The 25,363-nt window shown below is 41.5% G+C and overlaps 3 protein-coding genes and 1 non-coding gene across 14 annotated transcripts in view; 1 reads left to right on the top strand and 3 right to left on the bottom strand.

The window, feature by feature from the left end:
* APAF1 (apoptotic peptidase activating factor 1) overlaps positions 1–5,081 on the bottom strand; it is a 41,391-nt gene extending 36,310 nt beyond the window's left edge. For 4 of the 6 annotated variants that reach the window (XM_028746595.2, XM_077934858.1, XM_028746598.2 and 1 more), the window contains exons 1-5: positions 4,857–4,996; positions 3,427–3,538; positions 3,016–3,196; positions 1,334–1,523; positions 628–825 (exon numbers count right to left, since the gene is read on the bottom strand). In XM_028746595.2, coding sequence (XP_028602428.2) covers positions 628–825; positions 1,334–1,523; positions 3,016–3,153 — 526 coding nt within the window. In that variant the 5' untranslated portion in view covers positions 3,154–3,196; positions 3,427–3,538; positions 4,857–4,996. Of the gene's footprint in view, positions 1–627; positions 826–1,333; positions 1,524–3,015; positions 3,197–3,426; positions 3,539–4,089; positions 4,208–4,856 lie in introns of all 6 variants that reach the window. The other 2 variants (XM_028746597.2, XM_077934857.1) reach the window with 2 other exon arrangements.
* Positions 5,082–5,146: 65 nt separating this feature from the next.
* On the top strand, positions 5,147–12,056 carry IKBIP (IKBKB interacting protein). 4 transcript variants are annotated; one of them, XM_028746604.2, is made up of 4 exons: positions 5,147–5,280; positions 6,061–6,256; positions 6,711–6,828; positions 10,248–12,056. In XM_028746604.2, exons 2-4 carry the CDS (start codon positions 6,087–6,089, stop codon positions 11,001–11,003), a joined length of 1,044 nt encoding a protein of 347 aa, XP_028602437.2. In that variant the 5' UTR covers positions 5,147–5,280; positions 6,061–6,086; the 3' UTR covers positions 11,004–12,056. The 4 variants fall into 4 exon arrangements, with proteins under 4 accessions (XP_028602437.2, XP_028602434.2, XP_077790991.1 ...); XM_028746601.2 differs by lacking the exon at positions 10,248–12,056 and adding an exon at positions 7,852–10,103; XM_077934865.1 differs by lacking the exon at positions 10,248–12,056 and adding an exon at positions 7,852–10,103 and having other exon boundaries at positions 5,217–5,354.
* A 1,039-nt stretch (positions 12,057–13,095) lies between these two features.
* Positions 13,096–22,472, bottom strand: SLC25A3 (solute carrier family 25 member 3). Of its 3 annotated transcripts, none has more exons than XM_028746605.2 (8): positions 22,319–22,472; positions 21,980–22,148; positions 20,006–20,133; positions 16,257–16,436; positions 15,976–16,157; positions 14,494–14,666; positions 13,465–13,575; positions 13,096–13,388 (listed from the first exon to the last, which is right to left on the bottom strand). In XM_028746605.2, the coding sequence occupies exons 2-8, from the start codon at positions 22,131–22,133 to the stop codon at positions 13,228–13,230; spliced, it is 1,089 nt and encodes a 362-aa protein (XP_028602438.1). In that variant the 5' UTR covers positions 22,134–22,148; positions 22,319–22,472; the 3' UTR covers positions 13,096–13,227. The 3 variants fall into 3 exon arrangements, with proteins under 3 accessions (XP_028602438.1, XP_028602441.1, XP_028602440.1); XM_028746608.2 differs by having other exon boundaries at positions 20,006–20,130; XM_028746607.2 differs by lacking the exon at positions 20,006–20,133 and adding an exon at positions 19,725–19,849 and having other exon boundaries at positions 22,319–22,471.
* Positions 15,583–15,828, bottom strand: LOC114606076 (small nucleolar RNA SNORA53). The gene has a single exon (XR_003708771.1). It is a non-coding gene; the product is annotated as a small nucleolar RNA SNORA53 (small nucleolar RNA).
* Positions 22,473–25,363: the final 2,891 nt, after the last annotated feature.

The raw sequence follows: 25,363 nt of genomic DNA, 5'->3' as shown, positions 1-25,363 counted from the left end.
AAAACCCTCCTCCCACGCAAGCCCCGGGAACAGAGGGAAAGCGCTGCACGCCTTCCCCTCTGTTCCCGTACCTGTCCTGAAGGCTTGCGGTGGGGAGAAAAGCCCTTCTCCGCACCGCCAGCCTGGCAAGCGGTTTCCCTAGGAACGCATTAATTGATTTTCAATGCATTCCTATGGGAAACCGTGCTTCGCAAGACGAAAAACTCGCAAGAAGAATAAACTTGCGGAACGAATTAATTTCGTCTTGCGAGGCACCACTGTAATACCCTTCACTTTTACAGTGATAGCAGTATTACATGAAAGGTTAGTGTACCAATTGTGTTATAAAAATAATGTAATTAGTTAATATGGTTGCAGCAACATAGCCATCTTCATGAGATCCCAAATACATTTTCAGCTTACGGCAAGTCATAGCTTATTTCATAACTACAGTATTTGCTTCTGTAAGTCAAACCACGCTACACCTCATGTGATTTTCTAGTATTCACAAATTTAAAATAACAAAAATACATGGTTCAGGCAAGCTATTTTCACCACATATCGCCTCTTGTCTGGAGGTAAACTGTTCTTTGCAATAACCTCTAGGAAGCAGAACATATCTTATTGATACAAAGCAGCTAGAAATACCTTTCAAAAGACTGTGGTCACGTAATGCTTCTGCCGCCAAAACAGTCTTTCCACAGCCTGCCATGCCATAAACAATAACCCATCCTGGATCGTTTTTTAATTTATACAATTTTTGTTGAATTCTATTTGCTAGTTCTGGACGAGTGACGAACACTACTGGTCGCTGTGGAACACCGCCTTCACAGAGAATTGTCTTAACTTAAATTCATAAAGAGAAGATACAAAAAAATAGAATGTAGACAATATAACTTGCAGTGTTTTAAAGTATTAAATAGAAATACTACATCACCACTCCTAATACAAAGAATAGCATCATCACTCATGATAATTATTCTATTTACATGCCAACTAAAAGAAATTTGGCTTCAAATCACCTAGGTTGTAGGTGTAGCAGCCAGCCCTTTAAAAGAAGCACAAATTGCATTCCTCAGCTGTTTGGTATGGAGACAATCCTGGAAGGGAAAATCAATTTAACCTTAGCCCCAATGTGTAATAGTAATAGTATGAAAATTAAACTCCTACACACAAGCCACAAAAACTAATGCAACCCTATTGTTGACTTACTTTAGTGGATTTGTATATTGTAGATTAAATCACTTGGAAATGAAGGGACCATAGAAATTAAATCTATCCTGAAATACTTTTTTCAATAAAAAGGAGAGTACAGAATATTTTCATGCAATGAAGAATAGTTTGTCATACTGACCATATGAAGTTACTCCATCCATAGAATTCTTTCCATTATAAGGGGAAAGAATAGGGATGCCATCCTGGAGAAGGGCAGCAAGATCTTTGTATCCCTCATGAAGCAGTGCATTATAGAAGGATACGTAAGCATAATTATCTTTGGCAAGAATTATTTTTACTAACATAGCTGCTCGTTCTCTCTGCGTAGTCTAATAAGGGAACAAAAAGACAATACATATTTGATACAATCTATCCAACCTTCAGCACTTTTAAGCCCCATTTCAGGCGCAAGGACAAGTATACAAAGGTTCCGCGATTGGAACACAATGCACTGCCAGGAAATTGTTCATTAGGCGAGCTGATGATTTCCATTATTTCTTTTGGGAATATTTCTAATTCATGCTTTCTGTGTGAAACTGCTGCAGCCAATCAGCAAAAGCCAAACAAAGGAAAATCTGATTTGTCCAGTTTCTCCTGCTCCCCGATATGTCCAATCTTTATTCCTCCACAGTTTCTGCCCGAAATGATTGCTGCAAACTAGTAAAACCCAAACAAGTAAGGAAGCCACCTGGTAGCAGAGCACAAGCGCCTAGAAGAATAGGTTTATTCACATTGTGCTAAACCATGATTTAGGATGACGTCCAAATGCGAGCACTATGATTTACTTCCAGGTAAGCATGTGGCGGGTGGCGCTGTGGGTTAAACTACAGAGCCTAGGGCTTGCCGATCAGAAGGTCGGCAGTTCAAATCCCCGTGATGGGGTGAGCTCCCATTGCTCGGTCCCTGCTCCTGCCAACCTAGCAGGTCGAAAGCACATCAAAATGCAAGTAGATCAATAGGTACTGCTCCAGCGGGAAGGTAAACGGTGTTTCCGTGTGCTGCTCTGGTTCGCCAGAAGCGGCTTAGTCATGCTGGCCACATGACCTGGAAGCTGTACGCTGGCTCCCTCGGCCAATAAAGCGAGATGAGCGCCGCAACCCCAGAGTCGGTCACGACTGGATCTAATGGTCAGGGGTCCCTTTACCTTTAAGCATGTGTACATTTGCAGCCTTAATACCATGTACATACCACAGGCACACATCTATAAAGTATTAATTCAACAAAAACATACATTCATATGAAAAACCATGTCTAAGATACTCAGGGAGACAATTGCTCAAACCTATGAAAGAATGACATCCCTCTCCTCAAATTTGGAAACCATTTTTATAGGATACAGTCTGAGTGCAACCAGATCTTCTAGAAGATGAAGACAGTAACATTTTATTTGACGTAAATTGAGCATGTCTATTTTGCTATGTTTCGTATTAACATTATTAAATTACTGTTTTTAGTCACAGAGTAAGCTATTTTCACTTAGTGGCCACTGAAATAAAGGGAAGAGTCCCACTGATTTCAAAGCCATCTGTATCCAGATGAAGCTAGTTGCAATTAGTTCCCATGGACAGGTAGTCACATGTTAATTTAATGACTATCCATGGGATCTAATTGCAACTAGCTTCATCTGGAGCCAATCCAGGTTTTCATTTAGCTAAAATATTTCTGCTTTTTCTGTTAAAGGTATCAACTTTACAACTTCAATGTTCAACTTTGTATTGCACTAATGTCCATGAGAACCAGAAGAGCACTGCATTTATAAGAGAGTCTGTAGGTGCTTAAATATTACAGCAGCATAAAATACAAAAACTGCAAATAGTTTACCTGGGCTTTTACTTTCTCCTCTTCCAGCAATGTTAATGCTTCATCCGCAATCATATGATCCATTATGTAAGAAGTCTTGATATCTCTTTCCAATGCCTCGCAATTCTGAAGCAAATAACTTCGAGCCATCATATCCATTTTTATTCCAACTTGTTTCTTCCTTGCTGAATGGTAACATGAGCTAGCCAAGACAATATAAACTTAGTAGATTTTAAAAAATGCCCTTAAAGTGTGTAAAAATCACCATTACATTATTTCAAGAAAAACTAAAACTGCCAATCAAGTATCAATCAATCTCCATCACAGTACTGGCATAAAAAGTGCATTGTATACATGGATCAGAACACAACTGTTAATCAAGTAAAGATTGCTATGGATTCTATGGATTCTTATTAGACATACAACACTTACCAGTATTTCAATCTGCAACTGATTCTGGAGGCATCAGTATGTAGGTAGTTTTTTAATTATTCATGAACCAGGGGTTCACTGAAGTTTATAATACACCATTCCAAACAGTATTCTGAATGTAACAAAATAAAGAAATCCTTAGAAAACTTTATCAGAAGATAATTCAATAATGCAAAGGAATGATGATCTGAGGTAGGCAAGCAGATATGTGAATAAAAATGTTACTTAATGATCTTGGGACTTGTATTAATGAAGCACAATATTAATTAATTGAATCTACAGTAATTCACAGAAAAGAAGTGCAGTCAAATATGCAGATATTAAAAGTTTTTATACACTTGAAAAAAACTGTACATGACCTATATAGAGTCAAAAAAACTCTATTAAAACCACTGGAAGCTTGAGATTTTAAAATTAATGTTGACGAAACACTCTAAAGGTTTAAAAACTACTTGATCAAAGTGCTCTCCAAGCAATGGACAAATGAAATTGTACATAAAACACAGCTAAATCCACATGACAATTAAAAAACACACACATCATTAGAACACAGATAAAGTTAACAGAAGACTTTCCAGTAGAAGTCGCTGCTAGACTAATGCAGAACATAAATTACAAACTTCTGTAGTACAGTGCAACACACACTAGGAGACTATTGTTTACCTCTTTATACTTTATTGGTCCATACAATTACTAAGAAGCTGCTGGCAACAGCAACGTAGGTTCCAAGTATAGAAGAAGTTATTTAAAGCACACGCTGCCAGTTATCTTGTCTACCCATCTGAATACACACACAAGCAAAAAACAAACATGCAAAATAATGTTAAGTCTCTAGACTTGACCAACTGAAGCCATTCTGCTCCAGATAAGCAAGGACAAACTACCACCTAGACAAAAGGCAAGTAGAGGGATGACATATGATCTTGGATATTTGCCCACATAAGCCATCAGAATTATGCGGAACAAAAGACTTAAGGAAGTGCATCCGAAAAACTGAATAATCTATTGTTACTGGGATTTGCGCTGTCAGGTGCATCAAGTGGCGTCTTCAGGCAACAGATTACCACCAGAATTTAGTGACTGCCCCGGGGATATATGTGCATATAAATCTATATGTAATAATACCCAAGCCCAGCCCCTCATTTGCCTTAATCAAGAAGAAATACAGTACAGGAGCGGACTTTTGAGAAGTCAATAGGCAGGCGGCCCACTCCCCCGCCCCGGATAATTCAGCAACGCGAAGCTCCATCTAAATGCGCCCCTCCTATGTGTGACCCCCACCCAAACCGTCTCTTACCCCCTTCTTCCCCACCTCACCCCCTTCTTCCCCACCCCTCTCTCTCGCGCCTGTTCGTGTCTTTCTTATTTTCTCCTCACAAGGCTACGCCCCCTCTGCCCCCCCCCCACCTCACGGCTGCCGGAAGGGTTACCTGAGGAACACAAGCAGCACCGTGCGCGCTTTGTGGGGAGTGGGGCAGGGGCGCAGGTTCTCTGACAGGGTCTGCTTCTTCTCACCCCGGGTGGGGCACCCAGGAAATAGCGGCCACTTCCTCCTCCCCGGGGCAAGGCGAATGGCTGAGCGGGGGCGGGGCGAGTCCGCACCGCACCTTCCGAGGGGAGGCGCCTAGTTCGACGGAGCACCCGACTCTCAAGAAGCCCCCCAAGAGGCGCTGGGCGAAACAAAGCCGCGGAGGCTCGTGGACCCGAGTCGGCCGCGGGCGCGCGCGCTGCCGTGTGCTCGGCACCCGCCAGCCAACCAGAAAGGAAGAAAGGAAGCGCGCGCGCCTTTCGCTATCCTCGCTCGTGAATTTCGTTCGACCGCCCCTCTCGCGCCAGCGAAGTTAGGCGGGTGGGGTAAGTATTGGCGAGCATGCGCTTTGACGTGGCGCCGAGAAGTGGATGTCTGCGCGTGAAGACCCGGGGCTGAGGTAAAAGTTGGGAGAACTTCCGCCCCCTCCTTGGTAACGGGGGTGGGTGGGGTGCTAAACTAGGGAGCAAGGAGAAAAGGGAACGGTTTGAATGAGGGATTATGAGCATGAAGGGTGCAACCCCAAACATCCTGGATAGGGAGCAAGGATGTTTGGGGTTGCACCCCAAACGGCCTCGGTCCAGTATACTTGAAGGAGCGTCTCCACCTCCATCATTCTGGCTGGACACTGAGGTGGTTCTGGTGGTTCCCTCGCTACGAGAAGCCAAGTTACAGGGAACCAGGCAGAGGGCCTTCTCGATAGTGGCACCCGCCCTGTGGAATCCCCTCCCATTAGATGTCAAAGAGAAAAATAACTATCAGACTTTTAGAAGACATCTGAAGGCAGCCCTGTTTAGGGAAGCTTTTAATGTTTAATAGGTTATTGTATTTTAGTGTTCTGTTGGAAGCTGCCCAGAGTGGTGGGGTATAAATAATAAATTATTATTATTATTATTATTATTATTATTATTATTATTATTATTTATTAGTTCTGCACTTGCATTCCTTAGGGGGCAGGCTTAAGATGCCTCTGCAAGGCTAACGCTCCACTGACTTGCTTCCTAATGAAACATGCATAGGATCGGGGGGGGGCACAGTCCATTTTTGAAAAGATTTGTAAGTAGCGGGTTGTCGTCCCCCACCCCACCCCCGCTTGATCTATGCAGGCATTCCCGTATAAGAGGTTGGAAACATGGCTGAAGTTAAGCAAAGAAGGAAAGCTAACCTTTCAGGCAAATCAACTGAAGATCAAGGGAAGACAGCACCGATGTTGAGGACTACTGGTGATGAAAAGTCCGGCTGGTGGGACCCACGAACAGCCTCAAGTTTACTGTCCCTTATAGCTTGCCTAGGGCTGACATGGTAAGCAAAATGACTGGAAAGTTTGTCTTTACACTGATGTCTTCTGCAAATGATAACCCCAAACCCGTTTTTTCATCTTCAGCTGCTTGGCAGGTTCAGCTTTTGGGCTCAAGTCATCTGTCTATACTGTTAAGTATAAACATCATGCCCTAACGGAATCCTTCACGTTTGCTCTTTAATTATGGCATATATTTGTAACTGAATTATAAAATCAAGGCTAAGCTGAAATCGTACATGCAATTATTTGAGAATAAATCCCATTCAACTCAACTTACTGCTAACTAAACATGTATAGGATTGGGCTACCCAAGAAATTGCAGAGAGTCAGTTCATCCCAATATTTATGCAGCCATATTTTTGGATTGCAAGTTGTGCTGAAGTAGGTGATTCAGTAACGTGGAATAAGTCTATTGCTTTTGTAAGTTTGCTGATTCTGTTTTTCTACATTTCCCAGGTTTCTTTTTCAGCAGTCAGCTCAGCTGGCTGAAGTGGAAGAGAAATACTATTTATTAAAGCAGGAAGCTGCCAAGTTTCAAGATACAGAAAATAAGATTAACTTAATATCTGAAAAGGTAATTCGAAAGGGTGTCATTTTAATGGTGTGGGTGTTTCTCAACTTCTCTAAAGTCTGATATATTTTTTATTAACTAGTATTAACTGTACCTTGCTAGATAAACTACACTCAGGTGCAAAATCAAGTTTAGTAATTACATTTGCCATCCATATATTAAGTCAGTTTCTTTTCTCAAAACCAGATGCTTAAAGTTGCAATCTTATACAAACTTCCTGGAAGTAACACTGAACTTTTTTCTGAGTAGATTACACAAAGACAGCCAAAAGGTTGGAAACTGAGTGACGAGTGTCACACTAGAAGATACAACAGGAATGTCCTTTACTCTCCCCCCCCCCTTCCTGTACCCTCCAATCTATTCTGAAGGGTCCTCCAACTTCCCAGAGCAAATTGGGGGGGGGGGGGAGTGTGGTCTGCAGAGGGGAGACCCATTTGCACAAGTGGGCTATGGGTTGGATGTCAGCCATAGACTTGAGGCTATGTATGCATGTGGATTTACAAAAGCAACTAAAAGTCTTGCTATCCAGTGCCAAATAAGAATTATGTCATGTGCCAGAACAAAGTTTGTTTTAAAACTGCAAAATAATCCAATTTTTGAAATACTTCAGAACAGTCAATATCTGAGCATACTGTTTTGTAGGAAATTACTGCCTCCAGGCTACCTTGTAATGCAATTCATTCCTCCCTATGGCAACATATTGAAGTACATTTGGCCAACTCAAAACACGTTTCTGGAATTTTAATTCTAAAGTGAAATTTGTTTAGTTTTTTTCTAAATAAAGCTATGCAGAGTTTTGAAAGTTTGCATAGATCAGATTAATATTAATCAACAAACTGTTAGTTGCCAAACGCATGTGGACTCAGTCTCTCTCATATATACAGACCCACCCACGCACACATGAACGACTTATTTGGAATATGTATCTTAAAACTTATGTTTATCGAAACCTTTGTTTTATATTTTTAAAAAAGTGCAAAATCTGTATTAAGTGAAGATGGACATTGTTTTGTGTTACAAATGCAGTTTGAATCATCTTCGGGTATCCTGCAGGAAGCCTCTTTCTTTCTCTCCATGGTGACCAAGTTTGAACAAGAAGTATCTAACCTCCGTAACATAATAAATGACATTCAGAACAGTGAGCAGGCACTCTCTAAAAGGATGCAGACCACTGGTGCAAAATTTCAAAATATAATCAAGTCCTGGGAAAAGAGCCAGAATGAACTGGATTCAAATACTAGCAGTTTAAAATCGGAAGCCAGGCTTTTACATATTGAAGTGACCTCTCAAATCAATGCAGCAGATCAAAAACTAAAATCCCTTTCTGAAAGACTGAAAGATCTTGAAGACAGTACTGTAAGAAACCTCAAAACATTAAGTAGGCAAGAGGAAGATGAACTGGCTAAAGTTGAGCAGCAGCTGCAGTCTGATACCAAGGCAGTTGGAAAATTAGAAGAACAGCAGAACAGTGTATTAGCCAAAAATAATGATCTGAGACAAAAGCTTGCAGGCTATGAACCCAAACTGGAAGAGTGCAAAACTCATTTACCAACAATAGAGAATGCCATTCACTCTGTTGTTAGAATATCAAGGGATCTGATGGCTGTAGAGAAGAAAATGGAAGACATGACTACAAAAGTGTTCAGCGTGGAAGATGAAATGATGAAAGCTGTATCTGATATAATGGACATACAAAAAACTCTTGAAGGCATGCAGTATGATAACAGCCTACTAAGACTGCAGAATGAAGTGCTTGTGTTAAAGGAGAAAGTCCATGACTTTGCAGAATCTACAACAGAAACAGAAAAAAATACAGAAAACTACCAGAGTGTGAATGATGAGTGAACTAGTCATAATGAACAGTACAGGATTGCTGAAGCAATTGCAACTTCAGTTAGCTGACTGGCAGTTCGAAAGCACATCAAAGTGCAAGTAGATAAATAAGTACCGCTCCGGCAGGAAGGTAAACGGCGTTTCTGTGCTCTGCTCTGGTTTGCCAGAAGCAGCTTAGTCACGCTGGCCACATGACCCGGAAGCTGTACGCCAGCTCCCTCGGCGAATAAAGCGAGATGAGCGCCGCAACCCCAGAGTCGGCCACAACTGGACCTAATGGTCAGGGGTCCCTTTACCTTATTCACTGAAATAAGCAAAATTTTCCCTTTACATGAGAATTTGAAAAGGTGAAAATACGTTTGCATTCCTGTGTGGCGTTTTTTATTGGAATATGTATTTGCATGTTTGTTGTACTTTACCCCTCAAATACGACATTGTATTAGGAAGACATACAATATCTGTTAATGTGTTAAGCTGAATTATTCAAGTTAATGTACTTAGACTGATTTCAACTTAAAAGGTTGTTTTAAATGCCTTTGCAGGATTAACTGTTACAAAGTTTGGACACCATGCTTTCAAAGAAAGCAGGTATGGATACAGATATAAGATTACAATTGGATTATCACAAAGCTAAGAGGTATAATGATAAATAAGCATAGCCGTCAACGTTTCCCTTTTTTTAAGGGAAATTCCCTTATTCCGACTAGGATTCCTTACAAGAAAAGGGAAAAGTTGACAGCTATGTAAATAAGGGCTTTATGAAGTAAAGGCAGGGGAAACTATAGATATTTAATTGATATGGAAAGAAATGTAATAAAGCCATAGGCATATTAATTGTCATCTGAAAGGTATTCCCACTTCACCACTTGCATATGCTGCACAGAATCAGGCAAGTCAGAAAAATAATAGTTATTTAGAATGAGATGGTACAATTGGGTGTGATTGGTAGGAAGGAAACAATTTTCCTTTGAACATGACTTTGAAAAACCAACCATTATTCTCACAAACACATTTGTTTTGCTTTAACAGTAACTAAAATGCAGCAACACCATTTTTTCTGGATAGTAGAACCTATTAAAGTACTATATGCTAGTTTTGTATGCATTCGCCTGTGTGCCATTTTTCTGGAAAATTGCCACCCAAAGTGTATTTTATTAGAAAGAACATCAGTTGTAATTATAACAAGCTATTATATTACCTTGTTTTGCTTTGTTGGAATACACAAATGTTAAGGAGCCAACTTGTAAAGTGAGGATGTAGACAATGTCTGATTGCTCCTCCTCAGTTTTCATATGTTTTTCTCTTTGTTTCCATACAGTGCTTGTTGATGAGAATCAAGATTTACAATTTTTCCCATTGCTAGAAAACTAAATACGCCCCTGGCACTCCATTTTGCCTGTTTTTGGGACCTAACACCATTGTTTAATAAATTAATCAGGAACATATGTATGAGTTGCACATCCTTTCTCTCTTTAAAGTTTGAGGGAAACACTAAAGAACATATTGTACACTAATGTTTTAATTAAATTTCAAGACAGCTGGTATAAAATTAAAATGCAATTTTCTTATGATTTTTTTCAAATTCTTAGTGTGAGAAGACATTAAGCTTAATGGAGCAACTGGAAGATCTTCATATAATTGCTCAGATGAAGCGACTGCAGGAGGAAGTGAACACCATGCAGATCTGGTCTAGTAAGTTAAGTCAAGAAGAAGAGGAGCTTCAGCAGAACTTAACATCTCTCTTTCGTGCAGTTACTAAGTATGAGGAGATTATAACTTCAGTAACTAATAACTTCTCTGTAAAGATTGCTGCTGTGAAGACTGATATTAGACGCATTTCAGGTCTTGAAGCAGATGTAACCTCACTGGTAGAGAATCTACATACTCTAGAAGACAAAGTTGATAAAGCTGAAAAGACTACAATAAAAAGTATAGGGACTCTCCTTACAAACAGCATTGACAGGACTACAATACTACGGAGTTCTGCATCTGAAAATGCCAGACAAATAGAACACATTAAGACAAAATCATCTGAGCTGAATGCTGAACTTAACAAGCAATTAAATAAGCTTTTAGATTTGGAAAGTGATAGAGCCAAAGTTCTTACAACAGTAGCCTTTGCAAATGACTTAAAACCAAAAGTACACAACTTAAAGATGGATTTGGCACACTTGGAACCAATGCTAGATGAACTAACATTAAGAATAGGAAGACTGCTTGGGGATCTAATGGAAAGACAGAAAGAAATTTCTTTCCTGAATAAGAAACTCGTCAATTTGACTTCTGCTCAGAGTGATGTTAAGACTATGAGTGATGAGCTAAGTGAAGTTTCAGATTTGAAATAGTCCTATCACATCAAGCCTCAGTTCTAGCACTGCTTGAGGTTGCTGGGTTACTCTTCAAGATTTAAGTTTTGGGGTTGAAGCAGTAGTGAATTTACGATTATCTGCTTACAGCAAATTGAATTCATAGAGTAAAATGTGCATAAGATGGTGCTGTCATGTTCACTACAACTTACACCCAAGGAACTATTGAGGACTACAGCCTTGCAAGTAGGAGTGTCACATATAATTGAGTTACATTCAATCAATGATAACTAGATCAAAAATTCTTTTATAAACCACAAAGTTGTGTTTGTAAAACATGTTTCAGTAAGTCTTGAATGGTATTGGATGTTAAAAAGATGATTGCAGACCAAAAATAGATTAAACCAAAAGAATAATGCAAGCAGAATTCTGCTCAATGTCCCCACACATTGAAGTACAGTAAGGAAATCTCCCCTTCCACATTAGGGGCAGGCTCTGCGGATCAGCAGCCCTCCCATTTTTCAGGAAACCTATTCTGGAGGCAAGTTTGATGATTTGTCTGAATCTACAGATTGACTGTAAAAAGGGGGGGAAATCCTCCATATTTAGAGTTGAGAACTGACATCAACTGGGTAATATAATATGCACACACTTATAAGGTATTTTAAAAAAGTTGTTCAATACCTTTTATGGGTGGATTGTAGACCCATGTTTAGAGTAGTACTGTATACAGTTTCAGTCACTCCATCTCAAATGAGAGCTAATAAAGTTATATAAAAACATGACTGAGTGCGTAGAAGAAAAATTACTAGGGACATTTGTATACCTGTGGGAAATGATTTTTCTTGAAATAGAATTCTGGGTCCCCTAATCAATTCATTGGCAGAAAAATGACTTTACAAATACATCTCGATGGAGTTCAGTTGCATGCAGTATAAATGGTGGCAAACAGCTTTTAAATGGGAGGGTATTTCCAAAATCCTGAACGGCCACTGCCAAGGTAGATGACCCAATGGTTCGATTTAGGAAGCCATGCAGTTATTAGACATTGGAATCAAATGGAACTTTTCAAATAAATTACATTACTAAATACCAGTTGGCAGTTATTAAAGGACAGCTGTTACATCTTGCTTTTGGGCTTTCTAGAAATATGCCTGGTGCTGCTGTAAACAGCACTAGGTGGATCTTTTGAGGTAACAATTGTTGAGTATTTGTAGATGGCTGATAACAAATGCATATATAACACTTGATTTTAGTGCATCTGCGTGAGTATGACTCACCTTGATTACAGCCCACAGCTTTTTATTTCAGCCTCTGACCACTCGGAACTCCTTCAGGCTGGGCATCCATATGGCTATGTGTCCCCAGTTTGCAAAAGGGCTCTAAACCAGCATATATCCCCATATCTGTTTCACATGGCAACGGACACTCCATAACAGCATCAGGGTACTGCGGGGCCTATTTAGCAATGGATTTATGACCAGGTGCTGATCTGGAGGGTGGCAACACAAGACCAGCCTTGTCAATTGTGGCTCCCCACTTGTGGAATGCTCTCCCAGGAAAGCCTTGTCTGACACCATCATTACATATCTTCAGGCACATTCCTTTTTAACAAGGCCTCCAGCTTTTAACTACTGCCATTTTGCATGGGTAGGATGTTTTAATAGTGTTTGTTTCTGGCTTTAAAATATAACTTGTTCTTACTTGCCATGGCAAAAAAGCAACAAATAATAACATATCCTTGCTGATAGATATGCCAAGACCTTTCAATAATAATGGTGGCAGCAGTATTAACTGGTCATACATATACTTTGAATACATACGTCTCTCACTGGGTTAGTGATAAACATTTGTAAACATAATTACCCAACCTACCACTAAAGTGAAAAGATATAAAGCAAGAACCTGATTACCTAATTTATAGAACTGCCTTCACAGACACTCAAGTGAACTCACGTTAAGGCAAAGCAGTTTGGTAGATCATACTTGTAATATTCGAAATTCATTATTTTCTTCTCTGCTTTAACCAACTGTCAGTAGCAACACGTGAGGGGTCCTTTTTCAGGAGGAGACCAGTTCCCTTAGCCGCCATGAAACCATTTTTTTCCAACAGGCTGAAAACTAAGGCAAACACTTGTCAATCTAGTATTTTATTTTGACCAACAGCAACAGTGAGGCCTGAGCAAACAAATACTTTATTCTCCTACATTGCCATGTGTATAAAGTTTCGTGATGTTATTTAGCCATTCAGTCCATGATCCATCTACTCAGAAAGACCAAGCTTTTTCTTCAGAGATTCTGGCATCTCTGGTGGAGGTGGGCGGGGAAGTCTGAAATAAACTTTCACGGAGTCATAGATGAACCACTGTAGTGCTGTCAGAGTACCAATCATAATAATACGGGCGAACAGACCCTTCCATACACCTGTTGGAACATAACATTATTAGTATCTGGAATTATTCATGCACTTTCACAGTTCAGTATCAGTTTAAATCCTCACCTTTAAATCCCAGCCTCTTCAGTACTTGAGCAGCTGAACTGCCTTTTTCTTTGTTCAACACGGATACCACAGAATCAGCAGGATGTGAAACGATGGCACAGAACACCCCAGCTGAAAAGCAAGTAGTCACCATTAATTTAAAATATTCATTAATATGTTTATACATATTCCAGAAAGATCCTATGTCAACAGGAGACTGACTCAAAACTGCTATAGGGAGATGAGATCTCCACAACTCATTACATAACATACTTGCATCATTAAGATGCCCCTGTCACTTTAAAAGCAGTTAGATAATTCAATAATCCTGCAGAACCTACTAAAGACATTGGCCAATTTTGTGTGCAACATCCACAAATCTGAATGCGACTTGTGTGATTCAGGACAGTGGCTTCCTGGTGCTTGTCAAACAGGTCAGTTTCAAAACAAGCCCACTAAACCATAGTTTATAAAGCTGGCTTTTAAAGCTGGAGTTTAAAGGTAAAGGACCCCTGACAGTTAAGTCCAGTAGCGAACGACTCTGGGGTTGTGGCGCTCATCTCGCTTTATTGGCTGAGGGAGCTGACTTACAGCTTCCGGGTCATGTGGCCAACATGACTAAGCCACTTCTGGCGAACCAGAGCAGCACACGGAAATGCCGTTTACCTTCCCGCCGGAGCGGTACCTACTTATCTACTTGCACTTTGACGTGCTTTCAAACTGCTAGGTTGGCAGGAGCTGAGACTGAACAACAGCTCACCCTGCCGTGGGGATTTGAACCACCGACCTTCTGATCGGCAAGCCCTAGGCACAGTGGTTTAGACCACAGCACCACCCGCGTTCCATAAAGCTGGAGTTTATTATACTAGTATTTATCATCTGTATGCAAGGGCAAACCAAGATCCTATGAAAGTGAAATAAAATGCTGCTGAAGGCATTTTAATCTGCATACGTGGGAGAATACAAGGAAGCATGCAAGCCAGACTCTTCTTCGGACTTGCTCATGAATACTAAACTGTTACTATATTCCAAAAAGTTAGATTTCCTTACCTATATAACCTGCTACAAATGTAACAACCAGCTGTTCTCCTTTTGAACATTCGCTCCTTGGTTTCGGGACAACGTACTTGTAAAGCGCTTCCACAGTTCTTTCAAAGCAGGCAAATTTCATCATGGTGTATGGAATCTGCCTCATCCATAATGGAACAACACCTTTGTAGAAACTTCAAAGTAGACAAAACAATTAGAAATCCCAAATTTAAGCGCTTCTGATTTGGAATTAATTCTGGAAGACACGGGAATTCAAATCAGTTACGCTACCTGAATGTAACAAATAAATCTCAATGGCAGAGCACATAGTTTTAATATAGTAGGTCCCAGGCTCAAAACCTGGCACTATTAGGCAGAACAGGGAAAGACACCTGTGTGACACCCCAGGAAACACAGGCGTGACTAACATTTTGCACTAAACAACCATGTCATTTATGCCATGGGTCGGCAAACTAAGGCCTGCGGGCCGGATCAGGCCCAACTGCCTTCTGGATCCGGCCCATGGACAGTCCGGGAATTGCCACGTGGATCGCCAGCGCACACTTTCTTTTCCCTCTCCCTCACACGGTAGCAGCACCTCCTCCCTCCCTCCTCCTGGTTTCTCCCCACCCTGCCTAGAAGAGGAAGGGGGCTGGGCTTTGTTGGTGGCAGCAGCAGCAGAACTCAAGTGGTTGCCATTTTAAGCCACCCCTCTCCAGAGCCCTTTCGCATGCCGATCACTGTTCTGCCACCACCACCGCTAGCCCCTGCTGCTCGTAAGACACAGGTAAGCAACCACTGCAACTCGTGGTACTCTTGCATAGTTTTTCCCCCAAAAATATAGCCAGCCCGCCCCAAGGTCTGAGGGACAGTGGACCGACCCCCTGCTGAAAAGGTTTGCTGACCCCTGATTTATGCACACACTAGAAATACCAGTATTAGCAAAGACTGAATTAAGTTTAGTGATGCCTTCCCTTGTGAAAACACAGTTGCATTGCAGTGTTTCTTTCAAACTAGTCATATCAGAAACAACCTAAACCTCTAGCCTCGCTCTTAAAAGAACAATGGGTATATAGTCCCTTTTGCCTTTAATCTTGGAATTGATTGATTAATGTCCACAATCCAGCCAAATCCTGATAGTGGAAAATGACATGTATTGTATTACAGCCATTGCTATCAGAACATAAAAGACCAGAGTGAAGGTATATTATTCTCACATGCCAATGACTCAAGCATCTTTGACTGTACAACCATAAAGTTGTTGATCCCTCTTGGCTGGAACTACTCAAAACCAAAGCTGTAAGCAGAACTCAGCACAAGAGACATCTAACAAAGATGGATCTAAGGGAGCATGTTGGCTCATATTGCTTAAGAACTCAGAACTCTGCTGCGTGTCTAAAGCAATAATATCCATGATCAAAGCTTAACAGTTCATAAACAAGGAGCTGTGCAGGATCATCAAGAGCCACTTTAGGGCCATGACTTAACTGCTGTAATACTTACGCCCAAACACCTTCTTCTGCAAACATTTTTGGAGCAGCTTGTCTCAGTGTATTTGCATACCCAGGCTGTGTCTGAATGCGCACCTTAGCAGCTTCCATTGGAGCCAGAGCAATATCAGCAAAGAACTCTGCACTGGCAGATGCAGCTAAGTATAGTGATGTACGCCACAGATATGTATTTTCCTGAAATAAAATTTAACAGACCAGAAAATATGTTCATATGATATTCCTTGGACAAATTCACAATAAAGGGGTGCTGAACTGCAGGATAAATAAACTTACCTCTCCCAACATGTTGCTATACATGATTTTGAAGACTTCATAGAAACCAAATTTGCAGAGCCCTTGCATGGAATATCCAATAAATGTTGGAGCCCATCCTTTTGCCAAACCACGAACACCATCCTCTTTGACAGTAACTGAAAAGCCGTTGAAGATGCTCTTATATTTTTGTGGATCCACCTAAACAAGTTTTGAGAAGTCAGCAGTTAATAATTTTTTTTAACCTTTCTCACATTCACAGGAACAACCAATATACTCCAAACATATAGACATCGTACTTAATGATTGTTTTAAAGAGTTTAGGATTTTTACCAAGTGAAGAAGAATGCAGTGAAGAGAAAGATTAAAAATGTTAAAAATGACAAGTCAACTGACAGTGGCAAGATGATTGCAGAACTTCATGAAAGGTTTTGTGGAAGTAATTTTTGAAGGGGAAAAAAAGAGAAAGTTCTGTGACAAGTAGTAAGATAAAGAACAAATATAGGCTGCAAGTATAAGATTCCTGGGTTTTGACGCAACTTAAATATATATGCATATATAAGATATACGCAACTGGCCAAACCAGCTCTACTCATCAATTTGGAAATTTAATCAAAGACACATCCAGTGCTAACAGTGTATCATTCTACGTGGTACACTGGAAGCTGTGATGCACCATATAACTAAGTTAATTCTACAACAGAAGAATTGTAATCATCCAATATTGAAATGTTCAATTAAGCAACGAATTATGAATGTGCTTGAGTTGGGAGAAGGATTTTGAAGGATTAAGGCAGTAGCAAATACGACTTGCATTAAGTGAAAGAAGACGGGAATTGGGTTGAACTGCAAGAATATGTAAAAGCAAAAAGGGACAGTATCAGTATGCAGATATTAAAACTTTAATATCACCAAAACTAACAGCGCATTGGGGTGGGGTGAATTGTTACTCTTCATTGTAAGAACACCAGTACTGCCTCAACTGAATCAATGGGTAATTAACAAGTGTCCACTTATTAGGGTTTTTGTATTGTTTTAAATGTATTAGCTTTTGTGTTCAAGTGTTTCATTATCTTATATGTAAATGCATCTGAAACGATGGCTTAGAAAGCAATTAATAAATCAGGCCTCATCATGGGACTGAAACTGCCTTGGTCGCACTGGTTGATGATCTCCGGCGGGCTAGGGACAAAGGTGAGAGCTGTTTCCTAGTTCTGCTGGATCTCTCAGCGGCGTTTGATACCATCGACCATAACATCCTTCTGAACCGTCTTGAGGGGCTGGGAGCTGGGGGCACTGTCATACAGTGGTTCCGCTCCTTCCTCCTGGGCCGTGTTCAGAAAGTGGTGGTGGGGGATGAGTGTTCAGACCCCTGGGCCCTCACTTGTGGGGTGCCTCAGGGCTCTGTCCTCTCCCCCATGCTTTTCAACATTTACATGCAGCCACTGGGAGAGATCATCAGGAGGTTTGGGCTGGGTGTTCATCAGTATGCGGATGATACCCAGCTCTACCTCTCTTTTAAATCAGAACCAGTGAAGGCGGTGAAGGTCCTGTGTGAGTGCCTGGAGGCGGTTGGAGGATGGATGGCGGCTAACAGATTGAGGTTGAATCCCGACAAGACAGAAGTACTGTTTTTGGGGGACAGGAGGCGGGCAGGTGTGGAGGATTCCCTGGTCCTGAATGGGGTAACTGTGCCCCTGAAGGACCAGGTGCGCAGCCTGGGAGTCATTTTGGACTCACAGCTGTCCATGGAGGCACAGGTCAAATCTGTATCCAGGGCAGCTGTTTACCAGCTCCATCTGGTACGTAGGCTGAGACCCTATCTGCCTGCGGACTGTCTCGCCAGAGTGGTACATGCTCTGGTTATCTCCCGCTTGGACTACTGCAATGCGCTCTACGTGGGGCTACCTTTGAAGGTGACCCGGAAACTACAACTAATCCAGAATGCGGCAGCTAGACTGGTGACTGGGTGCGGCCGCCGAGACCATATAACACCGGTCTTGAAAGACCTACATTGGCTCCCAGTAAGTTTCCGAGCACAATTCAAAGTGTTGGTGCTGACCTTTAAAGCCCTAAACGGCCTTGGTCCAGTATATCTGAAGGAGCGTCTCCACCCCCATCGTTCTGCCCGGACACTGAGGTCCAGCTCCGAGGGCCTTCTGGCGGTTCCCTCACTACGAGAGGTCAAGTTACAGGGAACCAGGCAGAGGGCCTTCTCGGTAGTGGCGCCCGTCCTGTGGAACGCCCTCCCATCAGATGTCAAAGCGATAAACAACTACCTGACATTCAGAAGACATCTGAAGGCAGCCCTGTTCAGGGAAGTTTTTAATATGTGACATTTTAGTGTTTTTTTTATCTTTGTTGGAAGCCGCCCAGAGTGGCTGGGGAAACCCAGCCAGATGGGCGGGGTACAAATAATAAATTATTATTATTATTATTATTATTATTATCAATTGTAAAAAGAAGTACTCAGAAAAGTTCTGCATAAATGTTCTGAAAAAGGCTGCAATTTGTTACAGCTATTTAAGGTTTGCCTAGATATGTGCAATCTCAGTAAAAACTTCAATATAACAAAAATATTTTATGCAGAAATTGGCAATATGCTATTTTGTAAAAAAAAAAAATGACTTTATAAGATGTTAATACTCTCTGGTCCTACCTTCCTACCTCCTGTCGCCCTCTACTGACTTGTTCCATTTCACCTTTCATCTTACTTCCTGGCCTCTTTCTGACTTCTGCATGAACAGGATTACATTTTCTGTAATGTATACTTGTATCATACACAGCTCAAGCATATTTCCTCAATACTTTTAGCTGCTTTAGAGGAATATAATAGTTGAATCAACTTTGTGAAATAAATATCTAAAATATCTAAAACCAAAGCACTCTTTTTAATATATTACAAATATAAGCAAAGGGTTAACTTCAGATTCTTCATTCCACCTAACCAACTTCCTTCTGCCATAAAGCTAGAGGTTGGTTCATTATATGGCTAAAATCCTATGCACGCTTCCTTGGGAGTGATTCCCACTGAACTCAGTGCAACTTCTAAGCTAATTTTCAAAGGATCATACTGTTTCTCATTGATTACATCCTCACATATTCAAGCTTCCACTGTCAAAGTTTCCATTGTCAAATGCATGGATCATTATCTTTTCTTCAAATTATAACTCCACAACAAAGAAATGACACATGCATGAAGTCATTCCGCCTTTATGCTACATGCATTATAAAGATTCTGAATGTTTAGTATTCAAATATATTAGGCTCAAATATTTTACATGTATTTGTGCTGGAGATATAAATTTGATAAATCATGGTTTCTGATTACTCATGAAGCTTTCAAACACAAGTATCTGCCATTACTGCTTATTTGTCAAATGCCAGTTACATGGTTCCTAACTAAATCTGGCTCAATTTCAAATTTGTCCAATTATTTCATCCCAAATGATGGGGGGGGGGGGAATCCATATTTGGCAGCATACAAACCTGGATGCGACACTTCACTAAATCCAAAGGTACCACTGCTGTATGTGTCAGACCACAACTTAGGACCCCACCAAAGCCACAGAGAGCGTAAAACTTGAGAGAGCCATATTCACAACTGTATTCTTCTGCAGCAAAGAAAAGACACACCATGCTGTTAAATAAACTACATGCAACGATATAAAAAACTTTATTTGGATGAAATCCAAGCCTTGTTTCCTTTTGATTAGTAAGATTTCACACTGTTATCATGCTATGATAACCAACTTGACATGCAATCAAACCTGAATTCGGCATTTAACGAGATCTAAAGGAACCAATGCTGTGTGCGTGGTACCACAGCTAATAATCCCACCAAAGCCACAAAGGATGAAGAATCTGCCAGAGCCATATGCACAGCTATAGTCTTCTGCTTAAAAAGAGATAAGTACAAGTTGACAAACTACAGAATATGGCATTTGAAGTTAGCATTAACTTATGTAAGCTCAATCAAGAAATTTCACTTTTCTCCTAAAACAAGTTTGTCTTCCAAAATTTATGAAGTGGTAGTAGGTCAACTAAAAGCATTTATTGTTTTTACCAAGACTGCTTGAAAACATTCTCAAAGTAATTAAAATGGATCTTAATTCACTTTCAAATAACCATGTTCAAAGACCAGTATCAATATCAACACGTAGGTTGGTGTGCTACTTGACAAAGATGTCTATGCCAACATGAATGGGATTCAAAATAATATCATAGTTACTGCACGTGTCATAGGAATGACCAAAATATAGGTATTTACAAGGTGCATTCTGCTTAAGGCAACACTTTCTTCCAAGAGATGTGCTGTGCAGGTATTAAAAGCCACATAAATATTAGATAAGGGTAAATCTCCAGTTATGCCAAAATAACATATATACAGGATATAAAACAAAAAAAATTATTTCAATTCAATTCAACAGAGCTTGGTTGTGTTTGCTCATTGTTTTAGGTAACTTACCAGGCCCTGATTTCAGATTGCCTTGTAAGGGCTAAACCAACAAGTAATTTCACAAGTTACTGCTGTGCAATTCTTTACATGGGCATATAAACACTCGCTGGTCAATAGATCTTCACATGATTAACCCAGTATCTTTGTAAGAATATATTGTGAGGATTTATTCATTATAAAAAAAATTAAGGCAAGTAAGTACGTATAAGGTACATCTTGGATTCAAAACTATTGCCTCAAAGCTACATGCACCAACCTCTTATCATTCCAGGGTTCTTGTAACATAAAAAGGAACTGCTATATAAGGGTCTCTTTTGATTTTTTTAAATACAAAAAACAAAGCTTAATTGAGTTATATATCATGAATGACATGTTGGTATGTGCCAACAGACAATGATGCTTCATGCATCTGACAAAGCAGTGTCTATTCTTTCCACAGGCCACTACAGCCATGTTCATCTTTTAAATGTGCTACAAAACCTTCTTCACTCTTTTTTTCTAATATACGGCTGCCCTATGCAATTAAATAAAGGACAGGTTTAGTAGTAGATATTGTGTCACTGTAAGAAAACAGATATGGCACTAACGGGACAAAGTTGATGGATAACATTTGTATGGAAGTTTGCTTATTTTCATTATGAGACTTAAAAATATTGGTTGCTTACATAACTGCAACATTGTATCGACCTAATAAACTCTTCAAGGTAAACGAGAGTGTGGAAAACTACTTAGCCTCACCTGCTCTTCCCAGTGTCATTCTAAGCCTGTGACCTTGTCCACACCATACCACCCTCCTTTAAAAGTGTTACCCACCCGGGGAAGGACCAGGCCGCTGACTAGTTGCCATGGAGACATGCCGTCTTCTACTAGCCTTGGGCTTGTGCGCAGGCAGCATCCTTAAGCCTCTGAGGGCGACCACGCACTGGAAGACAAGATGTCCCCAACCACATGCAAGGCATGGCTAGGCCCGACGCCTTCCAGCCCCAAGGTCGCCGCGGAGCAAGCCTCCTCCGAGGCCTACACAGGCTGGGCTCAAGGCACAGACAAGAATGAGTATTCTGGCCTTTTCCAGTGGGAGGAAACGGAAGGGGCTCAGCCAAGGAGGCACCGTGAGCCAAGCACAAGCCCGGCCTGCATTGACCTTCCATGTCCTCCAAGAGGAACCCAGGGGGCCAAGTAGCTGAAGCCCCACCCGAGAGAGAATTCAAAAACCGGGGGGCCCTTCCAGAGAAGGAACCGAGGCAAAGGTCGTGCGCCCCGTCCCCCCCCCACTCCGCCCACTTACCCTCTGCGGAAGCGGCTGCCAGGCTCCGCCGGGTGCACGAAGGCTCCGCGGGTTCGGCCGGGAGTTTCCTTAGGCTGAGTCCGTCTTGCTGCAGCTGCAGCTGCGGGGCGTGGAATGGGTTGAGCCGCACAAGCGGCACTATGGACGAGAACATGGCGGCGGCAGGAAGCTGCGGGAGGGAGAACGAGGGATGTGGTTAAGCAGGAGGCCCCCGCCTCGCCGTGCTTGTGGGGGGGGGGGAAACAAAACTGCCCCCCGTCAGCAGCCGGGACTGAACACGCGGCAAAGCTGCGAGAACGGAGACGCCACCCCTGCACCCCATTCCCCTCAGGGACTCACCTTCTAAGATGGCGGAAACCGCTTCCCCTCCGCTCCGCTACTCGGCCGGCGACTGCACTCAAAGGCCGAATATCACCCTTCCTCAATGACTTTGTCCTTCTCTGACGCAAAAGGGCGGAGCGGCGGTCCAAAAAGGCGCGCTGCGATTGGGCGCCGCGGCCCCCGAGCTTGCGTCACTCCGCCGACGCTCTCGAGAGCCAATCCTGTCATCTTGCCTAGCTCCGCCGCTCTCTGCTCCGCACCCCTCCATTGCCTTGCCTCGCCTTGCCTTGGAGCGGCCGTGAAATACCGGGAAGCGGGTGGAGGGAGAGCGAATGCGCAATAAGTACCAGACCTTGGAGCGAGCCTGCTAGCTGGACCTTCCTATGACTGGCACCGTCTGGTTTAAACCCTAGAGGCGACCGTGAACTTAAGTAGTTGGGTGAAGGAGAAGGAGCAAGGTTACCTAGTTGGCAGCGCCCAGTTCGTGCGTGGTGGAAATTTTGTGAAAACTTCCACGTACTGAGATCTGCTCATTGGAGTTTACATTGCTTGTTCTTAGAGTGTTTCAGTGCTTTTCCGACTGATATCGTTTGAATTTTAATACCACCAATATTATTTTAAAAAATATTTTTTAGAAAATACTCCTGTTGCTCGAAAATTCGACGGCGCGTTGGTCAATCGACTAACAAAAAACAAGACGTTTTGCAGTAATTTATGTTCTCAGGCACAACAATAAATATCTTAGTATAAGGTGGACCAGAGCTTTATCCACAAGAGTGCAGTACTATGCAACCAGATTGTGGCTATGAATTGGGTGGTTTAAATGGTAACCTGATTTAGAAAAAGGAAATCTTCAAGTTGTGCTTAACGGGCAAGTGTGTTTCTGCCAAAAGCTTTGGAAAGCAATGGACTACAAAAGGCCATTCCAGGGGGAGAGTATTTGAGGGGTCATAAATCCTGATAGCAGTGTAGTATTCAGAGATGAGTACTGTACTTGGAACTCATCTACCATCTGTCAACTACAACCCTTCATCTACAGCATGGATATATTGTTGCAAATCTGGTGTGACAGTTGTGGGGAGGGAACCCATAACTGCTAGTTAATGTTAGAAATTAATGGTAGAATTTAGATAATATTTGAAATAATGAAGAAAAGATGTCAGATGTTAGGAAATGATCTGGGGAGAAAGACCATCATGGTGTAAATGCCAAACAGTGTCCAGTCATTGACCCTCTGCCTGCCCTCTGGGTAAATATTGTGGAGGGGAAGGTTACAGGAGGTGTGATGTCACACAAGAAAAATGTGTCCTTTTGAAATCTAGAGGTTGCAAGAGAAGAACTCCATGAGCGGCTGTGAAGTCCAGAACCATCTTGGCAGGCTGGCACGGAGATGGCTTGCAGGATGCCTTGGACTCCAATGCTGCACTCCTGTGAATAACAAGCCACTCTTGAGATGTAATGCCCTGAACTCTCTCCAAAGTAGACCTAGGTGTAAATATGTGTACAATAAGCCATATTTCTTAAAGACTAGTCTCTGCTGTGCTTTGATTTCCTAATGGAAACATAACCCTGTGCACCTGGAATCTTGCTACTGCTTAGCAGAGATTGCGAGTGGTACGCAACCTTTGTAACACTGGTGTCAGTAACAATATATTACAGTATATTATCTTAATATACCAGTCTTTGGTCCTTTTCTCTTCATAGTAGTCTGAAAGGTAGCAACTGGTCCGAGATCACTAAGTAACTGTCAAAAGTTTGGAATTTGAGGCTCTTCAGTTTATGCACTGGGCCAGACTTTCTCTGACATTACAGAGTTGGCATAAGCTTATTGACATAATGTATATAAATTGCTTTGAATACTCAAAATGCTACAGAAATCCCCTTATTTCCTTTTAGTTCATCCTATAGCAAAAGTTCTCAAAGCGGCTTACAATATTGTAATGTCCACAGTACCAACTGAGGGTTTAGGACAGTGTGCCCAGTCCAAATACATGAATTTTACTTCAATTGTCATGTAAAACCCTTTCTTCTCAGTAACTTACTTCCAGTGTTACATCCTGTAGTTCAGAAAGTAGCGCCATGCCTCTCTTCAAGAGATCATACTGGCATCTTCCCAACATGCTGGAATGCAGTAACATTTATTGAGCACTGTGAAGAACTGATAGGCCAGCATGTAATTCTTATCTTTAGGTTTAAAATAGACTATCCTTACATGTCAATTGCAGTTCCATGCTTGAAAATATCAAATAGCAAGCCCAGTGCATATTTCATGTAAAGACGCCTAAGAAGAGGTGTTGACAAACATATATATTTATCAATATTAATACTTGTCTTTTAATACTTTGCCCCACAGTTACATAGGATTGTTGTGTGACAAGTAATATTGCTACCATTATAAAACTGTTGCTATCTAAAAAGGATGCTATAATAGGATATTACAGTGGTACCTTGGGTTAAGAACTTAATTCGTTCCGGAGGTCCGTTCTTAACCTGAAACGGTTCTTAACCTGAGGTACCACTTTAGCTAATGGGGCCTCCTGCTGCCGCCGCGCCACAATTTCTGTTCTCATCCTGAGGTAAAGTACTTAATCCGAGGTACTATTTGTGGGTAACCTGTAACCTGAAGCGTCTGTAACCCGAGGTACCACTGTATAAATGTTCAGCTCATATGGCAAATGTGGCCATTTTGCAGCTAGTTCAGGCATGCAGACACGTGTACCTGTCTTTTATTTTAATATTGAAGACCATATGAAGAAAAGTTACTAAGATATCCTGAAGCTGTCAGACAGAATGTCATGTCATAACTACCTTTGTTATAGTGCTTTTTTCTGGGGGGTACGCATACACCTAAACATTTTGAGAATCTAAGTTTGGCCTTATTGAGGGGCAGTATTTCAATATAAGTAGGAAAATGAAAGTACCCCTAAACATTTTTTTAGAAAAAAAGCACTGGCAAGCATAAGGTTGCCTTAGGAGCTGGCATGCAAAAAGCACTTTAAAGTGCCATCTAGTGGCACTATTGTGTCACAGCACAGAGACCAAATTATTGCCACATTATCTTTT

This window comes from Podarcis muralis, chromosome 10, assembly GCF_964188315.1.
Source record: "Podarcis muralis chromosome 10, rPodMur119.hap1.1, whole genome shotgun sequence".
In the NCBI taxonomy this organism is placed as follows: Eukaryota; Metazoa; Chordata; class Lepidosauria; order Squamata; family Lacertidae; genus Podarcis; species Podarcis muralis.
The sequence above is the reverse complement of the archived record's forward strand: the minus strand, read 5'-3'. Positions and strand labels throughout refer to the sequence as shown.